General features: G+C 39.8%; 1 protein-coding gene across 1 annotated transcript in view; it reads left to right on the plus strand.

Moving 5' to 3' along the window:
- fer1l4 (fer-1 like family member 4) overlaps positions 1–23148 on the plus strand; it is a 477640-nt gene that overhangs the window by 32457 nt on the left and 422035 nt on the right. Inside the window, 5 exon segments of the mRNA XM_073062298.1 lie at positions 424–459; positions 8471–8626; positions 9811–9868; positions 12771–12902; positions 20949–21011. Of these exon segments, the coding sequence (XP_072918399.1) occupies positions 424–459; positions 8471–8626; positions 9811–9868; positions 12771–12902; positions 20949–21011 (445 nt within the window).

The following is a 23148-nucleotide window of genomic DNA, read 5'->3' on the forward strand; positions in this document are numbered from 1 at the left end:
TTTTCACACTGAGGGTGGTGGGTAGGTGGAACAAGCTACCAAAAGAATTGAGGGAGGAGGGTACAGTTACATTTAAAGGACATTTGAATAGGTAATTGGATATGAATCAAACAGAGACATGCGGGACTAGTTCGGATAGACATCTTTGTTGCTGTGCACTAGTTGCCAAAGGACTTGTTTCAATGCTGTATAATTATGTATCTACAGAACTAAGGCAATTGGCCCACAGTGACTGTTGACTTCAATCTCCAATTAGAGCCACTTTCTTGCTCTGGTTAATTTGTTCATTGATCTCCTCAGGGCCCTCTAGGTGACATTTTCAGTTTAACTAAATGCAACTCTTCACCTAGTTTCTTCACAAGTTTATTGACTGCTCGATGATTATAGCTTTATTAATATGTGTTTTTTCATGTTTCTTCACAGTGCCTTGACATTCAAAAATAAGTATGTTGAAGAAAGGTAAGGAGTTCTTAATTCTGGTGCATTTTTTCCAATAATCCCTTTATTAGTTTTCCATTCTGTATTAGAGGAGAGGACTAAATCAATGATTTAGATGAAGGCATTGAGAATAACATCAGCAAAGGGCAGAATGGTCTACTTCTGCACCTATTGTCTATTGTCTATCCTCACGATCTGTCTATTCTTTTCCAGCACTACTTAAAACTAAACTCTTTGACCAAGGTTTGGGTTTTGTACCCTAATATTTCCTGATCTTTCCCAGTACCAGTGTTTTAATCTGACAATACATTTGTAAAGATTCTTGAGATTTTAACTGAGTCACAAGAATGTAAGAGACCTTTTAGATTTCTGCTCAGTAAACTGTCAAAAACTGGAAAAAGTCATTTTCCACGTGTTTGCAGTGTAAAGAAATATGAGTGGTGTCATTGCCTCTGTCTTCATGTATGTGTGCATGTTCAATGCTCCTGAGTAGATGCATTGAATCAATTAGATGCCTTTTGAGCTCCCTAGATCTCAAGTTTATCAGTTTGTACATTCTGAAATATAAGAACCAATTGGAAATACATATTTTAAACTGACAGCAAGGATGACTAGCAAATCATCATCAGAATCAGAGTCATAGTGAAGTACATCAGGAACAGGACATTTGGCCCATCTAGTCCATGCAGAAACCATTTAAACTGCCTACTCCCATTGACCTGTATCGGGACCCTAGCCCTCCATATCCCTACTATCCTTGTACCTATCCAAACTTCTCTTAAACATTGAAATCGAGCTTGCACGCATCACTGCTGCTGGCAACTCATTCGACAATCTCACGACTGACTGAAAAAGTCTCCCTTCATGATCCCATTAAACTTTCACCTTTCACCTTTAACCCATGGACTCGAGTTGTAGTTCCACCCAACCTCCTTGCATTTACCCTATATATAACCCTCATAATTAAATCTCCTCTCAATCTTCTATGTTCTAAGGAATGAAGGCCTAACCTATTCAATCTTTCCTTATGCCTCAGGTCCTCCATGCCCAGCATCAAAAGACCATAAGATATAGAAGCAGAAATGGGCAATTTGGCCCATTGAGTCTGCTCTGTCATTTTATCATGGCTGATCCAATTTTCCTGTCAGCTCCAATCTCCTGCCTTCCCGTATCCCTTCATGCCCTGGCCAATCAAGAATCTATTAATCTCTGCCTCAAATATACATAAAGACTTGGCCTCCACAGCTGCCTATGACCAAGAATTTCACAGATTCACCACTCTTTGGCTAAACAAATTCCTCATCCTCTTTGTTCTAAAAGGAAGCCCATGTATCGTGAGGCTGTGTTCTCTTTTTTAGACTCTCCCGCCATAGGAAACATCCTCTCCATATCCTCTCTTCAGGCCTTTCACCCCTCATTTTTCTGAATCCTAGTGAATACAGGCCCAGAGCCTTCAAACACTCTTCATATGACAAGCCGTTCAATCCTGGAATCAATTTGTGAAGCTCCTCTGAATCCTCTCCAGTCTCACCACACCCTTTCTAAGATAAGGAGCCCAAACCTGCTCACAATGCTCCAAGTGAGGCCTCACCAAACTGAACATTACATCATTGTTTTCATATTCTAGTTTTCTTGAAGTGAATGTGAACATCACATTTGCTTTCCTCACTACAGACTCAACCTGCAAATCAACCTTTAGGGAATCCTGCACAAGGACTCCCAAATCCTTTTGCACCTCAGATTTTTGTATTTTGTCTCCATTTAGAAAATAGTCAACCCTTCCATTTCTTCTACCAAAATGCTTGACCATACACTTCCCAATATTGTATTCCATCTACCGTTTCTTTGCCCATTCTCCTAATCGGTCTAAGTCCTTCTATAGCTTCTCTACTTCCTCAAAACTGCTGCCCTCCACCCAATTTCATACTGTCTGCAAACTTTGCAACAAAGCTCTTATTTCCATCATCCAAATCATTGACATATAATGTAAAAAGAATCGGTCCCAACACAGACCCCTGTGCAACACCACTAGTCACTGGTAGTCAGTCAGAAAAGGCTCCCACTCTTTGCCACCTGCCAATCAGCTACCTCTTTATCCAAGCTAGAATCTTTCCTGTAATAACATGAGCTTATTAAGCAGCCTCATGTGTGGCACCTTGTCAAAGGCCTTCTGAAAATCCAAGTACACAACATCAGCTGGTTCTCCTTTGTCTATCTTGCTTGTTATTTCTTCAAAGAATTCCAACTGATTTATCAGGCAAGACCTTCCCTTGTGGAAACCATGCTGACTACAGCCTATTTTATCATATGGCTCCAAGAACCCTGAGACCTCATCCTTAATAATTGACTCCAATATCTTCCCAACCACTGAGGTCAGACTAACTGGCCTATAGTTTTCTTTATTCTGCCTTTTTCCCTTCTTAAAGAGTGGAGTGACATTTGCAATTTTCCATTCTTCCAGAATCATTCTAGATTCTAGTGACTTTTGAAAGATCATTACTAATGCCTCCACAATCTCTTCAGCCACCTCTTTCAGAACCCTGGGGTGTACACCATCTTGCCCAGATGACTTATCTACCTTCAGACCTTTCAATTTCCTAAGAACTTCCTCTCTAGTTATGGTAACTCAACACACTTCATGCTCCCTGACACCTGGAACTTCCAACATACTGCTAGTGTCTTCCATAGTGAAGACTGATGCAAAATATTTATTCAGTTTGTCTGGCATTTCCTTGTTCCAAACGTGCTCACAATGCTTCAAGTATCATTTTCCAGTGGTCTAATGTCCACCCTAGCCTCTCTTTTACTCTTTCTGTATCTAAAGAAACTTTTGTTATCCTCTTTGATATTATTAGCTAGCTTACTTTTTCTTTCTTTTCAAATCTTTTTATTATCATTATTATCCAAAATAACAAGAGTACATCGAAGTAAGTAACACTTACAATGTCTCAAAGGGAAAAAAAAATGTTTTGAAGAGTGAAAAATATGGTGACACAAAAAGAAGAAAAGAAAAAAAACCTACTAAAGCAAAGTGAGGAAAAAAAAAGAACCCATTAGGTGTTCAACCCCGGAGCCATGCGTCATTCAAAAAGCTTCTAAAGATAAACATCAGACCGCCAGCAAAAATAATTATCCAAAATTTACAATTAGATCGTGGAGGAAATCTATCAATTAACTCACATGGTAGTAACGAGCAAATGAACCCCATCTTTTCTGAAAATCAAACATAGGTTCGAAGGTTCGACTTCTAATTTTCTCCAAACTAAGACATAACATCACTTGAGAGAACCATTGTGATAGAATGGGAGCCGACGTATCCTTCCACTTCGACAGAATGGACCTCCTAGCTATCAATGTAACAAACACAATAGCATGTTGGTCAGACAAAGAACCACCGTGGATATTTTGAGGAATTATTCCAGAGCACAGTTAATTTGTTAGGTTGTAAATTAATTTTAAGTGCTTTAGAAATTGTAGAAAAAACTGACTTCCAAAACTGTTCCAGTATAGAACAAGACCAAAACATGTGTATCAGTGTAGCTGTCTCAGTTTTACATCCATCACAATAACTAACAACATTAGGAAAGATTTTAGACAATCTCTCCTTCATCAAATAGTAATGATGTATAATTTTAAATTGAATCAATGAATGACTAGCCCAAATCGAAGAAGAGTTAACCAGCTTCAAGATCCACATCCAGTCCTCCGTTGTAAAAGTCAAATTAAGTTCCTTTCCCCAATCTTGTTTAATCTTAAAGAAAGGACGCTTATCCCATTGTAATAATTAATTATAAATTCTTCCAATGGAACCCTTCATCAAAGGGTTCATACTTATAATGGTATCTAACAGGTTGGCATCCAATATGTAAGGAAAATTACTTAAATATTTTTGTAAGAAATATCTAACTTGAAGGTATTGTAAAAAGTGTGAGTATGAAAGAGAATATTTATCAACTAATTGTTCAAAAGACATCTGTCTATCTTCTTTAAATAGATCCAAAAAAGAATTAATACCTTTATTTTTCCAAAATAAAAAAAATTGGATCACTTAAAGAAGGCTTAAAAATAATTTTGATAAATTAAACTACAGAGTTTAAATTTTTTAAGATAAAAAAAATTATGGAACTGGAGCCAAATTTGTAAAGAATACTTAATCACAGGGTATAAATATAAATTAGCAACTTTAGTTAATTGTGTAAGTAGAGCAGCTCCCAATAACGATGTTAACGAAGTCTTCTTTTAAAACTCCACAATGTGTCGTCTCTTTGGATGCTGAAAAAGCATTCAATCGAGTCGAATGGAAATATTTATTTAATGTTTTAGAGAAATTTGGTTTTGGTGTTAATTTTAATAATTGAATTAGAATGAAATATAGAACTCCTATTGCTACTGTTATTACTAATAACCGTAGATCCCCTTTTTTTCCCCAGCTTTCACGGGGACAAGACAAGGTTATCCATTAAGTCCTTTGTTATTTAACTTAATATTAGAACCCCTTGATATTGCTCTTCGTGAAGCTAAAGATTTTCATGGGATTCTTGTGAATGAGATCATTCATAAAATTTCTCTTTATGCTGACGATTTACTGGTTTATATATCTAATCCCGAGGACTCTATCCCTGCCTTGCTAAAATTATTTAATGAATTTGGAGATTTTTCAGGATATAAAGTTAATTTTAATAAAAGTGAACTGTTTCCTTTAAATGAATCTGTTTCTATATATGATAATACTCCTTTCAAAGTTACGGATTCCTTTAGATACCTAGGCGTTATAATCAGTAAAAAATATAAGGATCTTTTTAAAGCTAATTTTGTTCCCTTGGTAGATTCTATGAAGTTTTTATTTAGCAGATGGAACCCACTTGCGTTTTCACTTGCTGGCTGCATCCATATAGTCAAAATGATGATTTAACCAAAATTTTTATATTTAGTTCAGAATGTCCCTGTTTTTTTGACTAAGAAGTTTTTTGATTGAATTGATTCTATTATCTCATCTTTTATTTGGAATGATAAAAGACCAAGAATTAGTAAATGTCACTTACAAAAATTGAAAAAGGATGGAGGTCTTGCTTTGCCTAATTTAAGAATGTATTACTGGGCTGTTAATATGCAATATATGTCCTTTTGGTTACACTGGGTTGATAAGAATGAGCAGCCAATTTGGGTAGATTTGGAATCGAAAGCTGTGAAACAGTTTTATTTAGCTAGCTTACTTTTGTATTCCATTTTTACCTTCTTAAAGACTTTTTTTAATTGCCTCCTTTATATCGGCTCAGCTAGGACAGCACAGAATGGCAGGCAGGATGGCTGAATGCTCCTCTTGCAGGATGTGGAAAGGCAAGGAGACCTCCAGTGTCCCTGATGACTACAACTGCAAGAAGTGCATCCAGCTGCAGATTCTGTCAGGCCCTGAGGATTTATCCACCCTGATTTGCCTCAGGACAGCAAACACCTCCTCCTCTGTAATCTGTACAGAGTCCATGAAGTTGATGCCTCTTCTATGGATTCTGTGTCTGTTTCCGAGTAAACACAGATGTAAAAAATATATTTAAGATCTTCCCCATCTCCTTTAGCTCTGCATGTAGATTACAATTCAGATTTATAAGCAACTCATTTGTTCATACCTGCGTATACCTGCTTTGTACCTTTTTTTTCTTAACCAGGGCCTCAGTATCCCTTGAAGACCAAGGTTCCCTACATTTGTTATCTTTAACTTTTATTCTGACACGCATGTACAAGCCCTGTACTCTCCAAATTTATCTTTTGAAGGCCTCCCACTTATAAAGCACACCTTTGGCAGAAAACAGCCTGTCCCAATCTACAGTTGCCAGATCATTTCTGATATCATTAAAATTGGCCTTTCTCCAATTAAGAACCTCAACTCGCAGACCAGACCTTTTGATTTGCATATTTACATTGAAACTAATGGAATTGTGATCACTAGATGCAAAGAGTTCCCTTCACAAACTTCTGTCACCTGCCCTGTACTGATGAAGGAAACTTTCCCAAACACATTTGAGAAACTCTATCTCATCAAGTTTTTTTTTTACAGTATGGGAGTCCCAGTCAAATGTGTAAAGTTAAAATCACCTGCTATAATAACCTTATTTTTCTTACAACAGTCTGTGAGCTCTCTACAAATTTGTTCCTTTAAATCCCTATGAGTGTTGGGAGACCTGTAATATAGTCCCATTAATGTGGTTTCTTATTCCTCAGTTCCACCTATACCACCCCACCAGACAAGTTCTCGAGTGCCTGAGCACTGCCATCACATTTTTCTTGACTAGTAATGCCACCCCTCCTTCTTTAATCACTTCCACTCTGTCACGCCTAAAACAACGGAACCCTGGAATATTGAGCTGCCAGTGCTGTCCATTACAATGTCATAATTCTAGGTGTTGATGCGTGCCCTGATCTCATCTGCCTTTCCCCCGATTGCCACCAAAAGTTAAAAAAAAAAGTTGTCAGGGATGTTGAGTGACAACATTAATAGGGTGTGTCTGAAAAGGCTAAGTACTACATAAGCGCAAGGGGAAATGAAGGGGGAATTCATGCATATCAATTGACGAGTTCATGGATTTCAACTTGCAGCAGGTTTGCTGCAACTGTTGGGGAGGGTTTAAACTGATTTGACAGGGGAATAGGAAACTGATTGATAGTGGCAACACACGTAACGTGTTGGGTTCCTCCAGTAATTTGTGTGTGTCGCTCGGATTTCCAGCATTTGCAGATTTTCTCTTTGTAACTGAGTGATAGGCTGAGTATGGGGCAGTTGGTACATAGGTTGATACAGTTTGTAGTGAGACTGTCAGGAAGGACAAGCAGATGATCAGGCAAAATTGCAGTCAGTAGGATGAATTGCAGAGTAACAGGAGGACAAATTGAAAAGGGTGGTGAATACAGGACTGAAGGTATTATATTTTGAATGCATGCAGAGTATGGAATATGGTTGATGATGTAGCCTGGTTAGGGATTGGCAGCTATGACATTATAGGCATCACAGAGTTGAGGTGAATCTCAAACGGGGGATGCGGTTACAAGATTTAGGATGAGTGTTTAAAACTGAAATGCAAAGAAACATGGCGGATGGTGAATCTGCACCATCAGATTGTGTAGGCTGGCTCATTGGTGGAATTTAACTCGGAAGTAAATAAAAAATTTGAAAGACTGGAGAATTGAGGACTGTGGGGATCTGGCATGATGATATTTCCTTAGAATAAATATTCTAAGTCTCATTGATTTATAAATATTCTTTAATGTTTCAGCCCCTTCATAGCATGCTGTTTATGATTTATTGCCTGACAGGAGCACAGTTGCCAAATGACAGATCCTCTATACAAGATGCCTCTATACAAGTAGGTGAAGTGGTTAAAGAGCAATTCTTTACCACACAGCGATATAACAGGGATCAGGCTGTTCAGCCTTAAAGGGCAATTCTTTACCACGCAACTAGACATATAACATTTTGCCACAGGGAGCAGGCAGTGAGTCTACACAGATATCAAGTACCCATTTCTTATGGTAGATGATCCCAATTTATTTTCCTCACATTCCTATCAATTCCTTGCAGACTCTACCACTCACCTACATTCTCACATCTTTGGATTGTGAGAGGAATTTGAAACATCTAGAGTTACTCTACGTATTTGATGAGGGAAATATGCAAGCTGCACATAGTCATTGAGGACAGGATTGATCTCAGATCTTTGCACTTGTCGGACTATTTAACCTGTGTTGATTTCCTTCCAGCTCACTTGTAATAGTAAGTTTGTTACTGTTTGGGTAGTCTAAAACATTTTGTTGAAATTTAATTTCTCCATGTTTTATTTTTAATCAGTCTATGATTTTAATGTTTCTGAATTATGAACAGAAGAGATTTTGCAGATGCTGGACAGTGAATGAAATCATATTTTCAGTGACACCAACCTGTGGATTTGCAGTTTGGCTCAGGCTCTCCACTCCCAGGCCACACCTTTGAATGAAAATTGTACATTTCATCAGAAATTGTTTGTTGTTTCTTAATCTGTTACAGCAGCACTGATCTGGAAAAAGCTGAACAGCTGGACAAAAAGACGAGATCTCTTGGGAGAAAGTTAGTGAATGATAATGATGATGATGGTGAAGATGAAGACGATGTTGATATTTCTGAAATTGATATCAGTTCCATATCTTTTACACCACAGAAAAGGTGATTGACAAAACAAAAAACTATGTCTTTATTTTACTCATGCAGTTAAAGCTACAATTCATTGAGGCAATGACAGAAGCCACTTTTGCATATAATGTTCTATAATTTGTAATGAGATGAGTATCAATGGACAGGATAATGATGAACAAAGAATGACGCTCCTCTGCACTACTACCCCAAATCACAGATGAATGAGAATCATTTGTGATTGCTTTTATGGAGCATGATGTAACGGCAGGATCTCTGATTGGGCAGCAGTATCAGGATCACATATTTATGGAGCACGTTGGCATCATCTCTGGAATCTCTGTAATTTATGGGGCATAACAAACAATAATCTGATCTGATTTCATGGTGTTATGGATGGCATTATCGATATCGCTGTTTAATGAAACGTTATTGAGTTGCATTGGTTCATAGAAACATTGAAAACCTGCAGCACAATACAGGCCCTTCAGCCCACAATGTTGTGCCAAACATGTCCTTACCTGAGAAATTACCTAGGGTTACCCATAGCCCTCTATTTTTCTGAGCTCCATGTACCTATCCAGGAGTCTCTTAAAAGACCCTATCGTAACTGCCTCCGCCACCGTCGCCACGCAGTCACAGGTCTCAGCGTTTATTAAAAAAAAACTTACCCCTGACATCTCCTCTGTACCAACTTCCAAGCACCTTAAAACTGTGCCCTCTTGTGCTAGCCACTTCAGCCCTGAATATCCACACAATCAATGCCTCATTATCTTGTACCCCTCTATCAGGTCAACTCTCATTCTCCGTCACTCCAACGAGAAAAGGCTGAGTTCACTCAACCTATTCTCATAAGGCAAGCTCCCCAATCCAGGCAACATCCTTGTAAATCTCCACTGTACCCTTTCTATGGTTTCCACATCTTTCCTGTAGTGAGGGGAGCACAGTTCTCCAAGTGGGTGTGACCAGCGTCCTATAGCTGCATTGGTTCAGTCTGACCAGTTCCACTGCCAATTGGAATAAGTTGGAATTAGTCATCATATTTTTTGACACTGGAACTTTTGTGCTTTGGGAGAAATTCAGGATGTACTTAACCAGGGATTTAATTGATTAGGCAGAGTCTTCCTCAGTGTACACAGGAGGTTAGGTTCTAGCTGTTTATTCCATATTTATCAAACTCCTGCTAAAATTTAATATTTCTTCATTTCTATTCACAGCCGTTCCAGATTTTTCACCAAGGCAGATCTGCACACACCCGTAATACAGAATTTTCAGGTAATGGAAACTAAGTATTTACAACCATGTGGCAAGTGAGTTTATGTCACCAAATCTATTTAATGCATGGATTCCATGATGTCCAACATTGGAGTCATTTCCAATTTGAGAACTTGTCAAAGGTCTTAATAGAAATGATTGTTCACAGAACAACAAACAGAACCGAGAGCAGTATATGAAAAGAAAGTTTCATGACTTCTTGATTAGTAAGGGCATCAAAGTTTAGGGGGCAAAGGCAGAAGAATTGGATTGAGAGGAGTAATAAATTAGCCAAGATGAATTGATGGTGCAGAAACAATGGGCTGAATTGCCAAATTCTGCTCTTGAAGTCTGATAGCACAGGAACAGCCATGTTGATGTTGTCTCATCAGTGAATCTCAGACTGTGTTGTGTCGTCAGTGAACCCAATGCCATTAGGCTTTACAATTCTACCGCCAGGACTTAAGAACTTTTTTTTAAAAGCTATTATTAATGCTTTTTCAGATAGTGATTTAGATGCATATCATATTTTTTACTGAGTTAAGTATTGTATGTAATTAGTTTTGCTACAACAAGTGTATGAGACATTGGAAAAAAGTTGAATTTCCCCATGGGGATGAATAAAGTATCTATCTATCTATCTAAACCTCAGACTGTGTTGTGTCATCAGTGAATCTCAGACTGTTGTCAATAAACCTCAGACTGTGTTGTGTCGTCAGTAACTCTCAGACTGTGTTGTGTCGTCAGTAACTCTCAGACTGTGTTGTGTCGTCAGTAACTCTCAGTCTGTGTTGTGTTGTTAATAAATCCAAGACAGCGCTCTTGTCAGTAAATCTCAGAATGTGTCATCAGTAAACCTCAGACTGTGTTGTGTTGTCAGTAAATCTCAGACTGTGTTGTGTCGTCAGTGAATCTCAGACTGTGTTGTGTCGTCAGTGAATCTCAGACTGTGTTGTGTCGTCAGTGAATCTCAGACTGTGTTGTCATCAGTAACTCTCAGACTGTGTTGTGTCGTCAGTAACTCTCAGACTGTTGTGTCGTCAGTAACTCTCAGTCTGTGTTGTGTTGTCAATAAATCCAAGACAGCGCTCTTGTCCGTAAATCCCAGAATGTGTCATCAGTAAACTTCAGACTGTGTTGTCTTGTCAGTAAATCTCAGACTGTGTTGTCTTGTCAGTAACTCTCAGACTGTGTTTCATTGTCAGTAAATCTCAGACTGTGTTGTCTTGTCAGTAAATCTCAGACTGTGTTGTCTTGTCAGTAACTCTCAGACTGTGTTGCGTCGTCAGTGAATCTCAGACTGTGTTGCGTCGTCAGTGAATCTCAGACTGTGTTGTGTCGTCAGTAAACCTCAGACTGTGTTGCGTTGTCAGTAAATCTCAGACTGTGTTGTCTTGTCAGTAACTCTCAGACTGTGTTGTCTTGTCAGTAACTCTCAGACTGTGTTGTGTCGTCAGTAAATCTCAGACTGTGTTGCTTTGTCAGTAACTCTCAGTCTGTGTTGTGTCGTCAGTAAGTCTCAGTCTATGTTGAGTGATCAGTAAACCTCAGACTGTGTTGCATTGTCAGTAAATCTCAGACTGCGTCATCAGTAAATATCAGACTGTTATGTTGTCACTAAATCTCAGAGTGTAGTCAGTAAATCTCAAACTGTGTTGTGTTGTCAGTAAGTCTCAGTCTATGTTGAGTGATCAGTAAATCTCAGACTTTGTTGTGTTGTTAGTAAATCTCAGTCTATGTAGTGATGTCAGTAAGTTTCAGACAGTGTTGTGTTGTCTTAAATCTCAGACTGTGTAGTCAGTAAATCCAGTCTGTGTTGTCTTGTCAGTAAATATCAGACTGTGTTGTGTTGTCAGTAATCTCATACTGTGTTATGTTGCCAGTAAAGCTCAGACTCTTAGCCTCGTTTAGTTATATCCTGAGCACATCACAGACTAGATTCCTTCTGGCTCTGGTTTCAGTTCCATCTTCCTTTCACTTTTAACATATCCTTTCCCTAGTCACCAATGTTATTGATCAGTTTTCAGTATTGGTAGCTTCTGTCTTCCCACTTAGCACCTCCCATTTCTGTCTCCACCCTCAATGTCCCCTATCCCACCCCTCAGTCCACGTATATATTTATAATTTGTTTTTGACTACTTCAAACCATCACCCATCTCCTAATTTGTCCCCAGTTCTCCCCTACCTGGCTCTTTCTGCCTTTTAATCTGTACCCCTTCTTGTTTCCCTGGACTCTGCCTCACCACTCCCTCTCTTCATGTTATATTGGCTATCTGCCCTTTCAATTCTTAGTTCTGATATCATGTTTTAACCCATACCATCAGTAGTTCCTATCCTCCTCAGATATTTCTCCACCCACTGAGTTCCTCCAGCAAAATATTGCTCCAGATTCCAGCATGTGTAGTCTCTCGTGACCTCAGTCACTTGCCCTGCCTTATTTCTCAGTAAGAGGCCAAGAGCTGTCCACTCGCTGGTTAGGGTATCTACTTATTACTTGACAACATATTCTGCCCTCATCCAAGCTCCTAGCACGATGGCAGTCTCAATTTATATCAGTGAAGCGAATATCACCTAGTTCAATTATTCTTCTGTGATCTCCCCACATGTGTATTTGCTCCTTTAATTAACAATGGCCATTGTGAAACCTTTAGTAAAATTTCACCAAAATGATTACCCCTACTTATTTCTAAATTTCACCCACATAACTTCACTGGACAATCCCCCAGGAATACTCTCTGAAATATTAGAATGGTATTTGTTATCATTGAATTATTTGAGCTGAATTTCATTATTTTAATGTTACAGAGAGCTGTAAAATGATGAGAACATGATCTATATATCATACTGAGTTGAGTTGTAGATTTGATAAGCTGCATATTGAAACGTGGGATATCTTTAGTGATGATATTATTTTCCCAATTAGATTGCAGTTACCATTACCGAGGCTCGAAAATTAATCGGTGTCAACATCGATCCTGTAGTTTATGTGAAAGTGGGAGACGAGAAAAAACACACAGCTACACAGAAGTCCACCAATTGCCCATTTTATAATGAGGTAAATCTACTAATTACTGAAGCTATGTTCAACAGAATAATCCAGAAATGAAAATAATCATCTCCAGACTTGATTGCTGAAAAATATCTTGCGATCAGCTCAGAGTGGGTTTGACAGAACTTGATATATGGGCTGTAAGGGACAGTAAGGGCTCTGATTTACAAGATGTATTGGTTCAGTAACTAATAGGGCAAAGTGAACTGTATTTAAATATGTCTAAATGTCTTTTAAATCTCATCATTGTGCTTGTCTGTAGCATTTCTTCTCACAGTGTGGAGGAAGTTCCTTTCCCCCAGGACCTTTCAAAATTTTCCTCTCTCACTTTAAACCTTCATCTAGGTTTTCCCTGTGGCTTTTCACTTTATCTATGCCCTTCATGATTTTATAAACCTCCATAATGTCACCCCTCAGCCTTTTCTCTGTTGAAAAATAGTCTCCGGCTGAACATACTCCTGTGCCTAACCAGTACATTATGGAGTGGATGGGAGACATTGTCCAAGATGGCATGCAACTTGGACAGCATCCTCTTTTCAGACACTACCGTCAGAGAGTCCAGTTCCACCCCCGCAACATCACTGGCCTTACTTACGAATGAGTATGTTGATTCTGTTGGTGTCTGCTACCCTCAGCCTGCTGCCCCAGCACACAACAGCAAATATGATAGCACTGGCCACCACAGACTCGTAGAACATCCTCAGCATCATCCAGCAGATGTTAAAGGACCTCAGGCTCCTCAGGAAATAGAGACGGCTCTGACCCTTTTTGTAGACAGCTTCAGTGTTCTTTGACCAGTCCAGTTTATTGTCAATTCGTATCCCCAGGTATTTGTAATCCTCCACCATGTCCACACTGACCCCTGGATGGAAACAGTTTTTCACATTAAACTGCAGATGATTCTGCTCACACCATGTGACAAAGTTTCCCACCATAGCCCTGTACTCAGCCTCACCTCCCTTGCTGATGCATCCAACTATGGCAGAGTCATCAGAAAACTTCTGAAGATGGCAAGACTCTGTGCAGTAGTTGAAGTCCGAGGTGTAGATGGTGAAGAGAAAGGGAGACAGGACAGTCCCCTGTGGAGCCCCAGTGCTGCTTACCAGACAGAGTGTCTGACACACAGTGTTGCAACACTTATTCTGTCACCTGCTATTCCTTGGCCAACTGGTCCATTTGATCAACATCCCATTGTAATCTTAGGTAATCTGCAAATTTAGCAACCATGCTACCTATGTTTTCATCCAAATCATTGATATTTGACGAGCACCGATCTCTGTGACACACCCCTCCACTACCACCATCTGTTTGTGAATTTCAAATTCATTCGGCTAGCTCGCCTTAGATCAAGGTAATATCTTTCAGTCTAACCTACTGTGCGGCATTTTTTCAACGGCCTTGCTGAAGCCAGTGTAGACAATGTGTACTGCCCTTCCCATATCAACCCATTCCGTCTTCTGTTCGAATTTGTGGCACAATTTCCCACACATAAAACCATACTGAATTTTCCTAATCAGTCCTTTCAAATACCGGTAGATCCTGTCATTGAACTTTCCCACCAATTTCAGGCTCACCAGTCTGCAGTTCCCTGACTTGTTCTTGCAGTTCCTCTTAACTAAAGGAACAACAATATATCATTATTTATTTCCCTTAATTCCTTACCCTCCATAACGTTCTCCATGTTAAACACAGATGAGAAATATTTTTGAAGATTTCTTGTGATAACTCACATAGACAAACATATTGATAGCCTTGTTATCTTTTTGTTCTCAATGAGTTTGTAGACTTTTTCAATAATCTTCATCTTGTCTGTAAATTTGTGATCTTATCAACGTATGATGCATGCTTGTAATGGACATTGTTATTGTTGTTCCAAACCACCTGTAACAATATCCATTGGTATCTACCATACAGTAACATTGTAATCTGATATATGGGTTATGATAAACATCATTACTGGAACCTTTAACTTGAGGTTGTTAAGTAATTTAATGGTGTCTGTATTTTTTGATGTTTACCCAGGATATCAGTGGAGTAAATCTATACTATTGGCTTGAACTGTTTCTGAAATTATCCATTGGTGAAGGGTGGTTTCTGGATGGAATGCTGAAGACCTTCTCCAGAGTGAATGTTCTCTTTAAAATTAGTTCTGTAGAGAGAAAGCACAGAAAAATTCTAGTGCTGTTTAATAATAAGGTTATTATAGTAGATGATTAACTATCCACATATTGACTGGGACTCCCATATTGTAAAAGGACTGGATGGGATAGAGTTTGTCAAATGTGTTCAGGATGTTTCCTTCATCAGTACCTAGAAGTCCCAACAAGAGAGTGTGTCATACTGGATCTGCTATTAGGGAAGGGACAGGACAAGTGACAGAAGTTTATGTGGGGGAACACTTTGCATCCATTGACCACAATGCCATTAGTTTCAAAGTAGATATGTAAAAAGGAAGGTCTAGTCTGCGCATTGTGATTACAGATTGAAGAAAGGCCAATTTTGGTGGAATCCGAAATGATCTGGCATGTGTGGATTGGGACAGGTTGTTTTCTAGCCAAGGTGTATTTAGAAAGGGGAAGCCTTCAAAAACAAAATTTGGAGAGTGCAAAGTGCCTTTCAGAATAAAAGGTAAAGATAATAGGTGTAGGGAACTTTGGTTTTCAAGAGATATTTGAGGCCCTGGAGGTCCATAAATGGAGGTCCATAGCAGGTATAGGCAAGTAGGAATAAGTAAGTGAGGTGTTTATGGATTACAAGAAATGAACTTAAGAAAGAATTCAGGAAGGCTAAAAGAAAACATGAAGTTTCTTTAGTAGACAAGGTGAAGGAGTATCATAGAAATAGAAACATAGGAAACTTACAGCTCAATACAGACTCTTCGGCCCACAATGCTGTGCTTAAAAAAAAAGCGATGTAATGGACTTCTTAACATTGTAAACCAGCAAGTTGTTTGTCCTGTCTCCCCGCTCACTGGGAAAGTGGAGACACCCTTTTCTCCATTATTAGGGAGAGAGAGAATCTGCAGTATGTCGAATGCCGGGTGTAACACGAAGTCTTTGGGGTAACTTCAAGTCTGTGTATTTGTTATTGCTTTGCACACGCTTGAGTGCTTGGCAATGGTGCCGATGCTTGCTTTTTTCGCCGGTGGGGAGAGGGGTGATTGTTGCTCACTGCAGCTTAAACACAGAAGGGAGGGGAGCTGGGGGGGACTTGGGGGCTCTTATGTTTAACTGTCCTTCATTCTTTGGGGCACTTCTCTGTTTTTGTGGATGTTTGTGAAGAAAAAGCATTTCAGGATGCATATTGTATACATTTCTGACATTAAATTGGACCCTTGAACCTGTACTTACTTTAGGAATTACCTAGGGTTACCCAGAGCCCTCTATCTTTCTAAGCTCCATGTACCTATCCAGGAGTTTCTTAAAAGCCCCTATTGTATCTGCCTCCACCACCTTCACTGGCAGCCCATTCCATGCACACACCACTCTGTGTGTTTAAAAAAAAACAACAAAAAAAAACTTACCACTGACATCTTCGCTCTACCTACTTCCAAGCACCTTAAAACTGTGCTCTCTCGTGTTAGCCATTTCAGCCCTGGGGAAAAGCCTCACACAATCCACACAATCAATGCCTCTCATCATCTTATACTACTCTGTCAGATCACCGCTCATCTTCCGTCGTTCCAAGGAAAAAAGGCCAAGTTTACTCAACCTATTCTCATAAGGCTTGCTTCCCAATCCAGGCATCATCCTTGTAAATCTCCTCTGCATCCCTTCTATGGTTTCCACATCCTTCCTGTAGTGAGGTGACCAGAACTGAGCACAGTACTTCAAGTGATGTCTGACCAGTGTCCGATATAGCTGTAACATTACCTCTCGGCTCTTATACTCAATCCCACGGTTGATGAAGGCCAATGTATTGTATGCCTTCTTAACCACAGAGTCAACCTGCACAGCAACTTTGAGTGTCCTATGGACTCGGACCCCAAGATCCCTCTGATTCTCCACACTGCCAAGAGTCTTGCCATTAATACTATATTCTGCCATCATATTTGACCTACCAAAATGAACCACTTCACATTTATCTGGGTTGAACTCCATCTGTCATTTCTCAGCCCAGTTTTGAATCTTATCAATATCCGGCTGTAACCCCTGACAGCCCTCCACACTGTCCACAACACCTCCAACCTTTGTGTCATCAGCAAACTTACTAACCCATCCCTCCACTTCCTTATCCAGGTCATTTCAAAAATCATGAAGAGTAAGGGTCCCAGAACAGATCCCTGAGGCACTCCACTGGTGACTGACCTCCATGCAGAATATGACCCATCTACAACCACTCTTTTCATTCTGTGGGCAAGCCAGTTCTGGATCCTCAAAGCAATGTCCCCTTGGATCCCATGTCTCCTTACTTTCTCAGTAAGTCTTGCATGGCGTACCTTGTCAAATGCCTTGCTGAAATCCATATACACTACATCTACTGCTCTACCTTCATCAACGTGTTTAGTCACATCCTCAAGAAATTCAATCAGGCTCGTAAGGCACGACCTGCCTTTGACAAAGCCATGCTGAGTATTCCTAATCATATTATACTTCTCCAAATGTTCATAAATCCTGCCTCTCAGGATCTTTTCCATCAACTGACCAACCACTGAAGTAAGACTCACTGGCCTTTAATTTCCTGGGCTATCTCTACTCCCTTTCTTGAATAAAGGAACAACATCCACAACCCTCCAATCCTCTGGAACTCTCATGTCCACATTGATGATGCAAAGATCACTGCCAGAGGCTCAGCAATCTCCTCCCTCACCTCCTAAAGTAGCATGGGGCATATCCTGTCCAGTCCCGGAGACTTATCCAACTTGATGCTTTCCAAAAGCTCCAGCACATCTTCTTTCTTAATGTCCATATGCTCAAGCTTTTCAATCCGCTGTAAGTCATCCCTACAATCGCCAAGATCCTTTTCTGTAGTGAATACTGAAGCAAAGTATTCATTAAGTACCTCTGCTATCTCCTCCGGTTCCATAAACACTTTTCCACTGTCACATTTGATTGGTCCTATTCTCTCATGTCTTATCCTCTTGCTCTTCACATACTTGTAGAATGCCTTGTGGTTTTCCTTAATCCTGCTTGCCACAGCTTTCTCATGGCCCCTTCTGGCTCTCCTAACTGCATTCTTAAGCTCCTTCCTGCTAGCCTTATAATCTTCTAGATCTCTATCGTTACCTAATTTTTTGAAGATTTTCTTTTCTTCTTGACTAGATTTTCAACAGCCTTTGTACACCACAGTTCCTGTACCCTACCATCCTTTCCCTGTTTCTTTGTAATGTATCTATGCAGAATGCCATGCAAATATCCCCTGAACATTTGCCACATTTCTGCTGTACATTTCCCTGAGAATCCTAAAGGATTCTACGGGTATGTCAAGAGCAAAAAGATTACTAGGGCCAAAATTGGTTCTCTGGAAGGAGCCATAACAGCTGGGGGAGATCTTAAATGCATTCTTAACATCTGTATTTATTCAGGAGACAGATATAGAGTCTATAGAAGTGGAGTGAAGCAGCATCAACTTCATCAACCCTGGACAGATTACAGTGGAGGAGATGTTTGCTACCCTGAGGCAAATCAGGGTGGATAAATTCCCAGGGTCTGACAAAATGTTCCCTTGGACCTACGGGAGAAAATTCAGAAATTGCTTGGACCCTAGCAGAGATATTTATAATCAACCTTCATGGCAGGAGGGGTACAAGAGGATTGGAGGATAGCCAATATTGTTCCTCTGTTTAAGAAAGGCTCTAAATATAAACCAGGAAATTATAAGACCATTAGGCAGTAAGACATGGGAGCAGAATTAGGCCACTCAGACTATTGAGTCCGCTCATCATGGCTGATCCCAGTTCCCATTCAACCCTGAAGTTGAAATTCAAATTATGGGCTGGTGAATCTGACATCAGTTGTGGGAAAGTTGTCAGGGAAGTGGATGAAGGCAAGGCAGTGGATGTTGTCTACATGGACAACATAAGATGTTTGTGAAGATCATGCATGGGAGGCTTGTCCAGAGGGTTCAGTCACTCAGCATTCAGGATGAGGTAAATTGGATTAGTCATTGGCTTTGTGGTAGAAGCCAGAGAGTGCTAGTAGATGGTTGCCTGTGATTAGCGGTGTACTTCAGGGATTGGTGCTGGTTTTGTTGTTGTTTGTCACCTATGTCGTTCAGATCATTGATAATGTAGTTAACTGGACTAGCAAATTTGTGAATGACACCAAGACTGGGGGTTTAGTGGACAGTGAGGAAACCATTCTAGCTCACAGAGGGATCTGTATCAGCTGAAAAAATTGGCAGAAAAATGGTAGATGGAATTGAATGTAGATAAGTGCGAGGTTTTGCACTTCGGTAGGACCAACCAGGGTAGGTCTTACACAGTGAACAGTAGGGCACTAAGGGGTGTGAAGGAACAAAGGGATCTGGGAATACAGGTCCATAATTCGCTGAAAATGGTGTCACAGGTAGATAGGGTCACAAAGAAAGCTTTTGGCACATTGGCCTTCAAACATTAATGTATTGAGTACAGAAGATGGGACATTATGTTGAAGTTGTATAATATGTTGGTGAGGCCTGATTTGTAGTATTGTATGCGGTGTTGGTCATCTACAGAGCCTATAAAAAAATTCGCGCCCACCCCCTTGGAAGTTGACATGTTTTATTGTTTTACAACATTGAATCACAGTGGATCTAATTTGTTACTTTTACACTGATCAACATAAAAAGATTCTATTGTATCAAAGTGAAAACTGATCTCTACAATGTAATCTAAATTAATTACCGGTAGTTGCCCTGCTGGGAAATAAATATTCTCCCAAGTCACAGTTCTCTTACAGATTGCATCCAGAATTTCCTTGTATTTTGCTGCATTCATTTTAGTCTCTACCTTCATTAGCTCTCCAGGGCCTGCTGCAGTGAAGCATCCCCACAGCATGATACAGCCACCACCGTGCTTCATGATAGGGATAGTGTGTTTCTGATCATGTGTGGTGTTTAGCTTACATCAAAAATAGCATTTGGTCTAATAGCCAAGAAGCTCAATTTCATTTCATCAGACCATAGAACCTTCTTCCTGCTGACTTCAGAGTCTTCCACATGCCTTCTGGCAAATTCTAGCCAAGATTTTATTTGATTTTTTTCCAATAGTGGCTTTCTCTTTGCCACTCTCCCATAAAGCTGTGACTGGTGAAGCACCTGAGTAACAGTTTTTGTATGTGCAGTCTCTCCCAAGTCAGCCACTGGAGCTTGTTCCTCCTCCAGAGTTGTCATAGGTCTTTTGGTGGCCTCCCTCACTTCTCCCCTTCTTGCACGGTCACTCAGCTTTTGAGGATGGCCTGCTCTAGGCAGATTTACAGCTGTGCCATATTCTTTCCATTTCTTGATGATTGACTTAACTGTACTTGAAGAGATATTCAGTGACTTGGAAATTTTCTGGTATCCATCTCCTGACTCATATTTTTCAATAACTTTTTTGTGGAGTTGCTTGGAGTGTTCTTTTGTCTTCATGGTGTAGTTTTTGCCAGGATACTGACTCACCAGATGGTAGCCTATGGTTCTGGTGAAGGTCGTTGGAAGAAGGTTGTTTAAATGGTTTTGGCATGGACTAGATGGGCCCAATGGCATGTTTCTGTGCTGCACCTCTATGACTCTATGATTATTTTGCTGGCTTGATTAGGTTGAAAGGATTGGATCCAATATGAAGAACAGGTTCCCTTGCAACCTTACTCCTCATTCTTGTATCTTATTTTGACTCAGTTTCTCTCTCTTCATTTGAATAGTTTGACACACTGGGTATGTCCTAGTCCTTTTATTGGTGGCACATAACACAGGTAAAGAAGCATTATCTGTTTCTGTCACATTAACCTGATGAGTTTTGGTCCATTTGATTTCCCTGTATTTCTAGTACTTCCTGTTTTAATTACAACTGCCAGTAATGCACTTCCTTCATCTCTACAGATGCCTAACTTGCTTTTGTATTTTCATTACAATCTTCCTCTTTTTCCTTCATAGTATTTTGTCTTCGAGTTTCAAGAGCCTGCAGCTGTCTTGTTTGATAAGATAATTGAAATTATTGTAAGTATGAAGCTCTTTAACAATAGAGTTCTTTGAATAATCATCAAGTATTTAACAGTTGAAACAAAAACTTGATTTTTGATTGTGATTGTAAATGTTTATCAAAATAGGGTTGCATGATTCAAAGCAGTATCATATTTTGGAAAATTTTATAAATGGATGTAATTTTGCCAGGTTCATCTACACTTCCCTTCGATTTAACTCACTTAGACCATAAGATATAGGAGCAGAATTAGGCCATTTAGCCCGTTAAGTCTGATCTGCCATTTCATCATGGCTGATCCAATTTTCCTCTCAGCTCCAATCTCCTGCATTCTCCCCATACCCTGACCAATCAAGAACTTATCAACTTTTGCCTTGACTATACATAAAGATGGCCTTCATAGCTGTCTGTAGCAAAGAATTCCAGAGCTTCACCATGCTCTGGCTAAAGAAATTCCTCACCATCTCTCTTCTAAAAGGACACCCCTCTTTTCTGAGGTTATGTTTTCTGGTCTTCGACTCTCCCACCACAGGAAACACCCTTTCCACATCCACTCTATCAAGGCCTTTTACCATTTAATTGGTTTCTGAATTCCAGTGAGTACAGGCCTAGAGCCATCAAACACTCTTCATCTGACAATCCTCTCAATCCCAGAAACACTTTTGTGAACCTCCTTTGAACCCTCTTCAGTTTCAGCCTTTCTAAGATAAAGGGCCCTAAACTCACAATACTCCAAGTGGGGCATCACCAATGCTTTATAAAGTCTCAACATTACATCCTTGTTTTTATATTCTAGTCCTGTTGAAATGAATGCAAACATCACATTTGCCTTCTTCACCACAGACTCAACCTGCAAATTCCCCGTAGGAAATCCTGCACAAGGACTCCCAAGAACCTTTGCACCTCCATTTTAAAAAATAGTCAACCCTTTCATTTCTTCTACAAAAGTGCATGACAATACACTTCCTGACTCCTCTTCCCTCTGCCATTCTCTTAATCTTTCTAAGTCCTTCTATATTCTCTACACTTCCTCAAAACTAACTGCCCCTCCACCTACCTTCATATCCTCTGCAAACTTTGCAACAAAGCCATCAATTCCATCACTCAAATCATTAACATATAACACAAAAAGAATTGGTCTCAACGCAGACCCCTGTGGAACACCACTAGTCACAGGCAGCCAACAAAAAAAGGCTCCCTTTGTTCCCATTCTTGGCCTTCCACCAATCAGCCACTCCTTTATCCATGCTAGAATCTTTCCTGTAATACCATGGGCTGATAACTTGTGAAGCATCCTCGTGTGTGGCACCTTGTCAAAAGCTTTCTAAAAATCCAAGTGCACAACATCTACCGATTCTCCTTTGTATGTCCTTCTTGTTATTCCTTCAAAGACTTCCAACAGATCTGTCAGACAAGATTTTCCCTTGAGGCCTATTTTATCAAGTGCCTCCAAGTACCCTGAGACCTGTCCTTAATAATCAGACTAACTAGCCTATAGTTTCCTTTCTTCTGCCTCTTTCCCTTCTTGCAGAGTGGAGTGACATTTGTAATTTTCCAGTCAATGGGAACCATTCCAGAATCTAGTGATTCTTGAAATATCATTACTAATGCCTCCATACTCTCTTCAGCCATCTCTTTCAGAACTCTTGGGTGTACATCATCTGGTCCAGGTGCCTTATCTACCTTCAGACCTTTCAGTTTCCCAAGAACCTTCTCTCTAGTTATAGTAACTTCACACACTTCATGATGCCTGACACTCTGGAACTTCCACCATATTGCTAGTGTCTTCCACAGTGAAGACTGATGTAAAATACTTAGTTCATTTGCAATTTTGTTGTCCACCATTACTATCTCTTCAGCATCATTTTCCAGTGGTCCAATATGCACTCTCACCTCTCTTTTACACTTTATGTATCTGAAGAAACTTTGCTATCTTCTTTAATATTATTGGCTAGATTACTTTTGTATTCCATCTCAATGTTCTTAATGATTTTTTTAGTTGCCTTCTATTGGCTTCTCAATCTTCTAACTTCCCACTAATTTTTGCTCTATTATATGCCCTCTCTTTTGCTTTTATATTGGCTTTGACTTCTCTTGTTTGCCATGGTTCTGTCATCTTTGCTTTAGAATACTTCTTCCTCTTTGGGATGTATA

The sequence above is a fragment of the Hemitrygon akajei genome, chromosome 11 (genome assembly GCF_048418815.1).
Source record: "Hemitrygon akajei chromosome 11, sHemAka1.3, whole genome shotgun sequence".
In the NCBI taxonomy this organism is placed as follows: Eukaryota; Metazoa; Chordata; class Chondrichthyes; order Myliobatiformes; family Dasyatidae; genus Hemitrygon; species Hemitrygon akajei.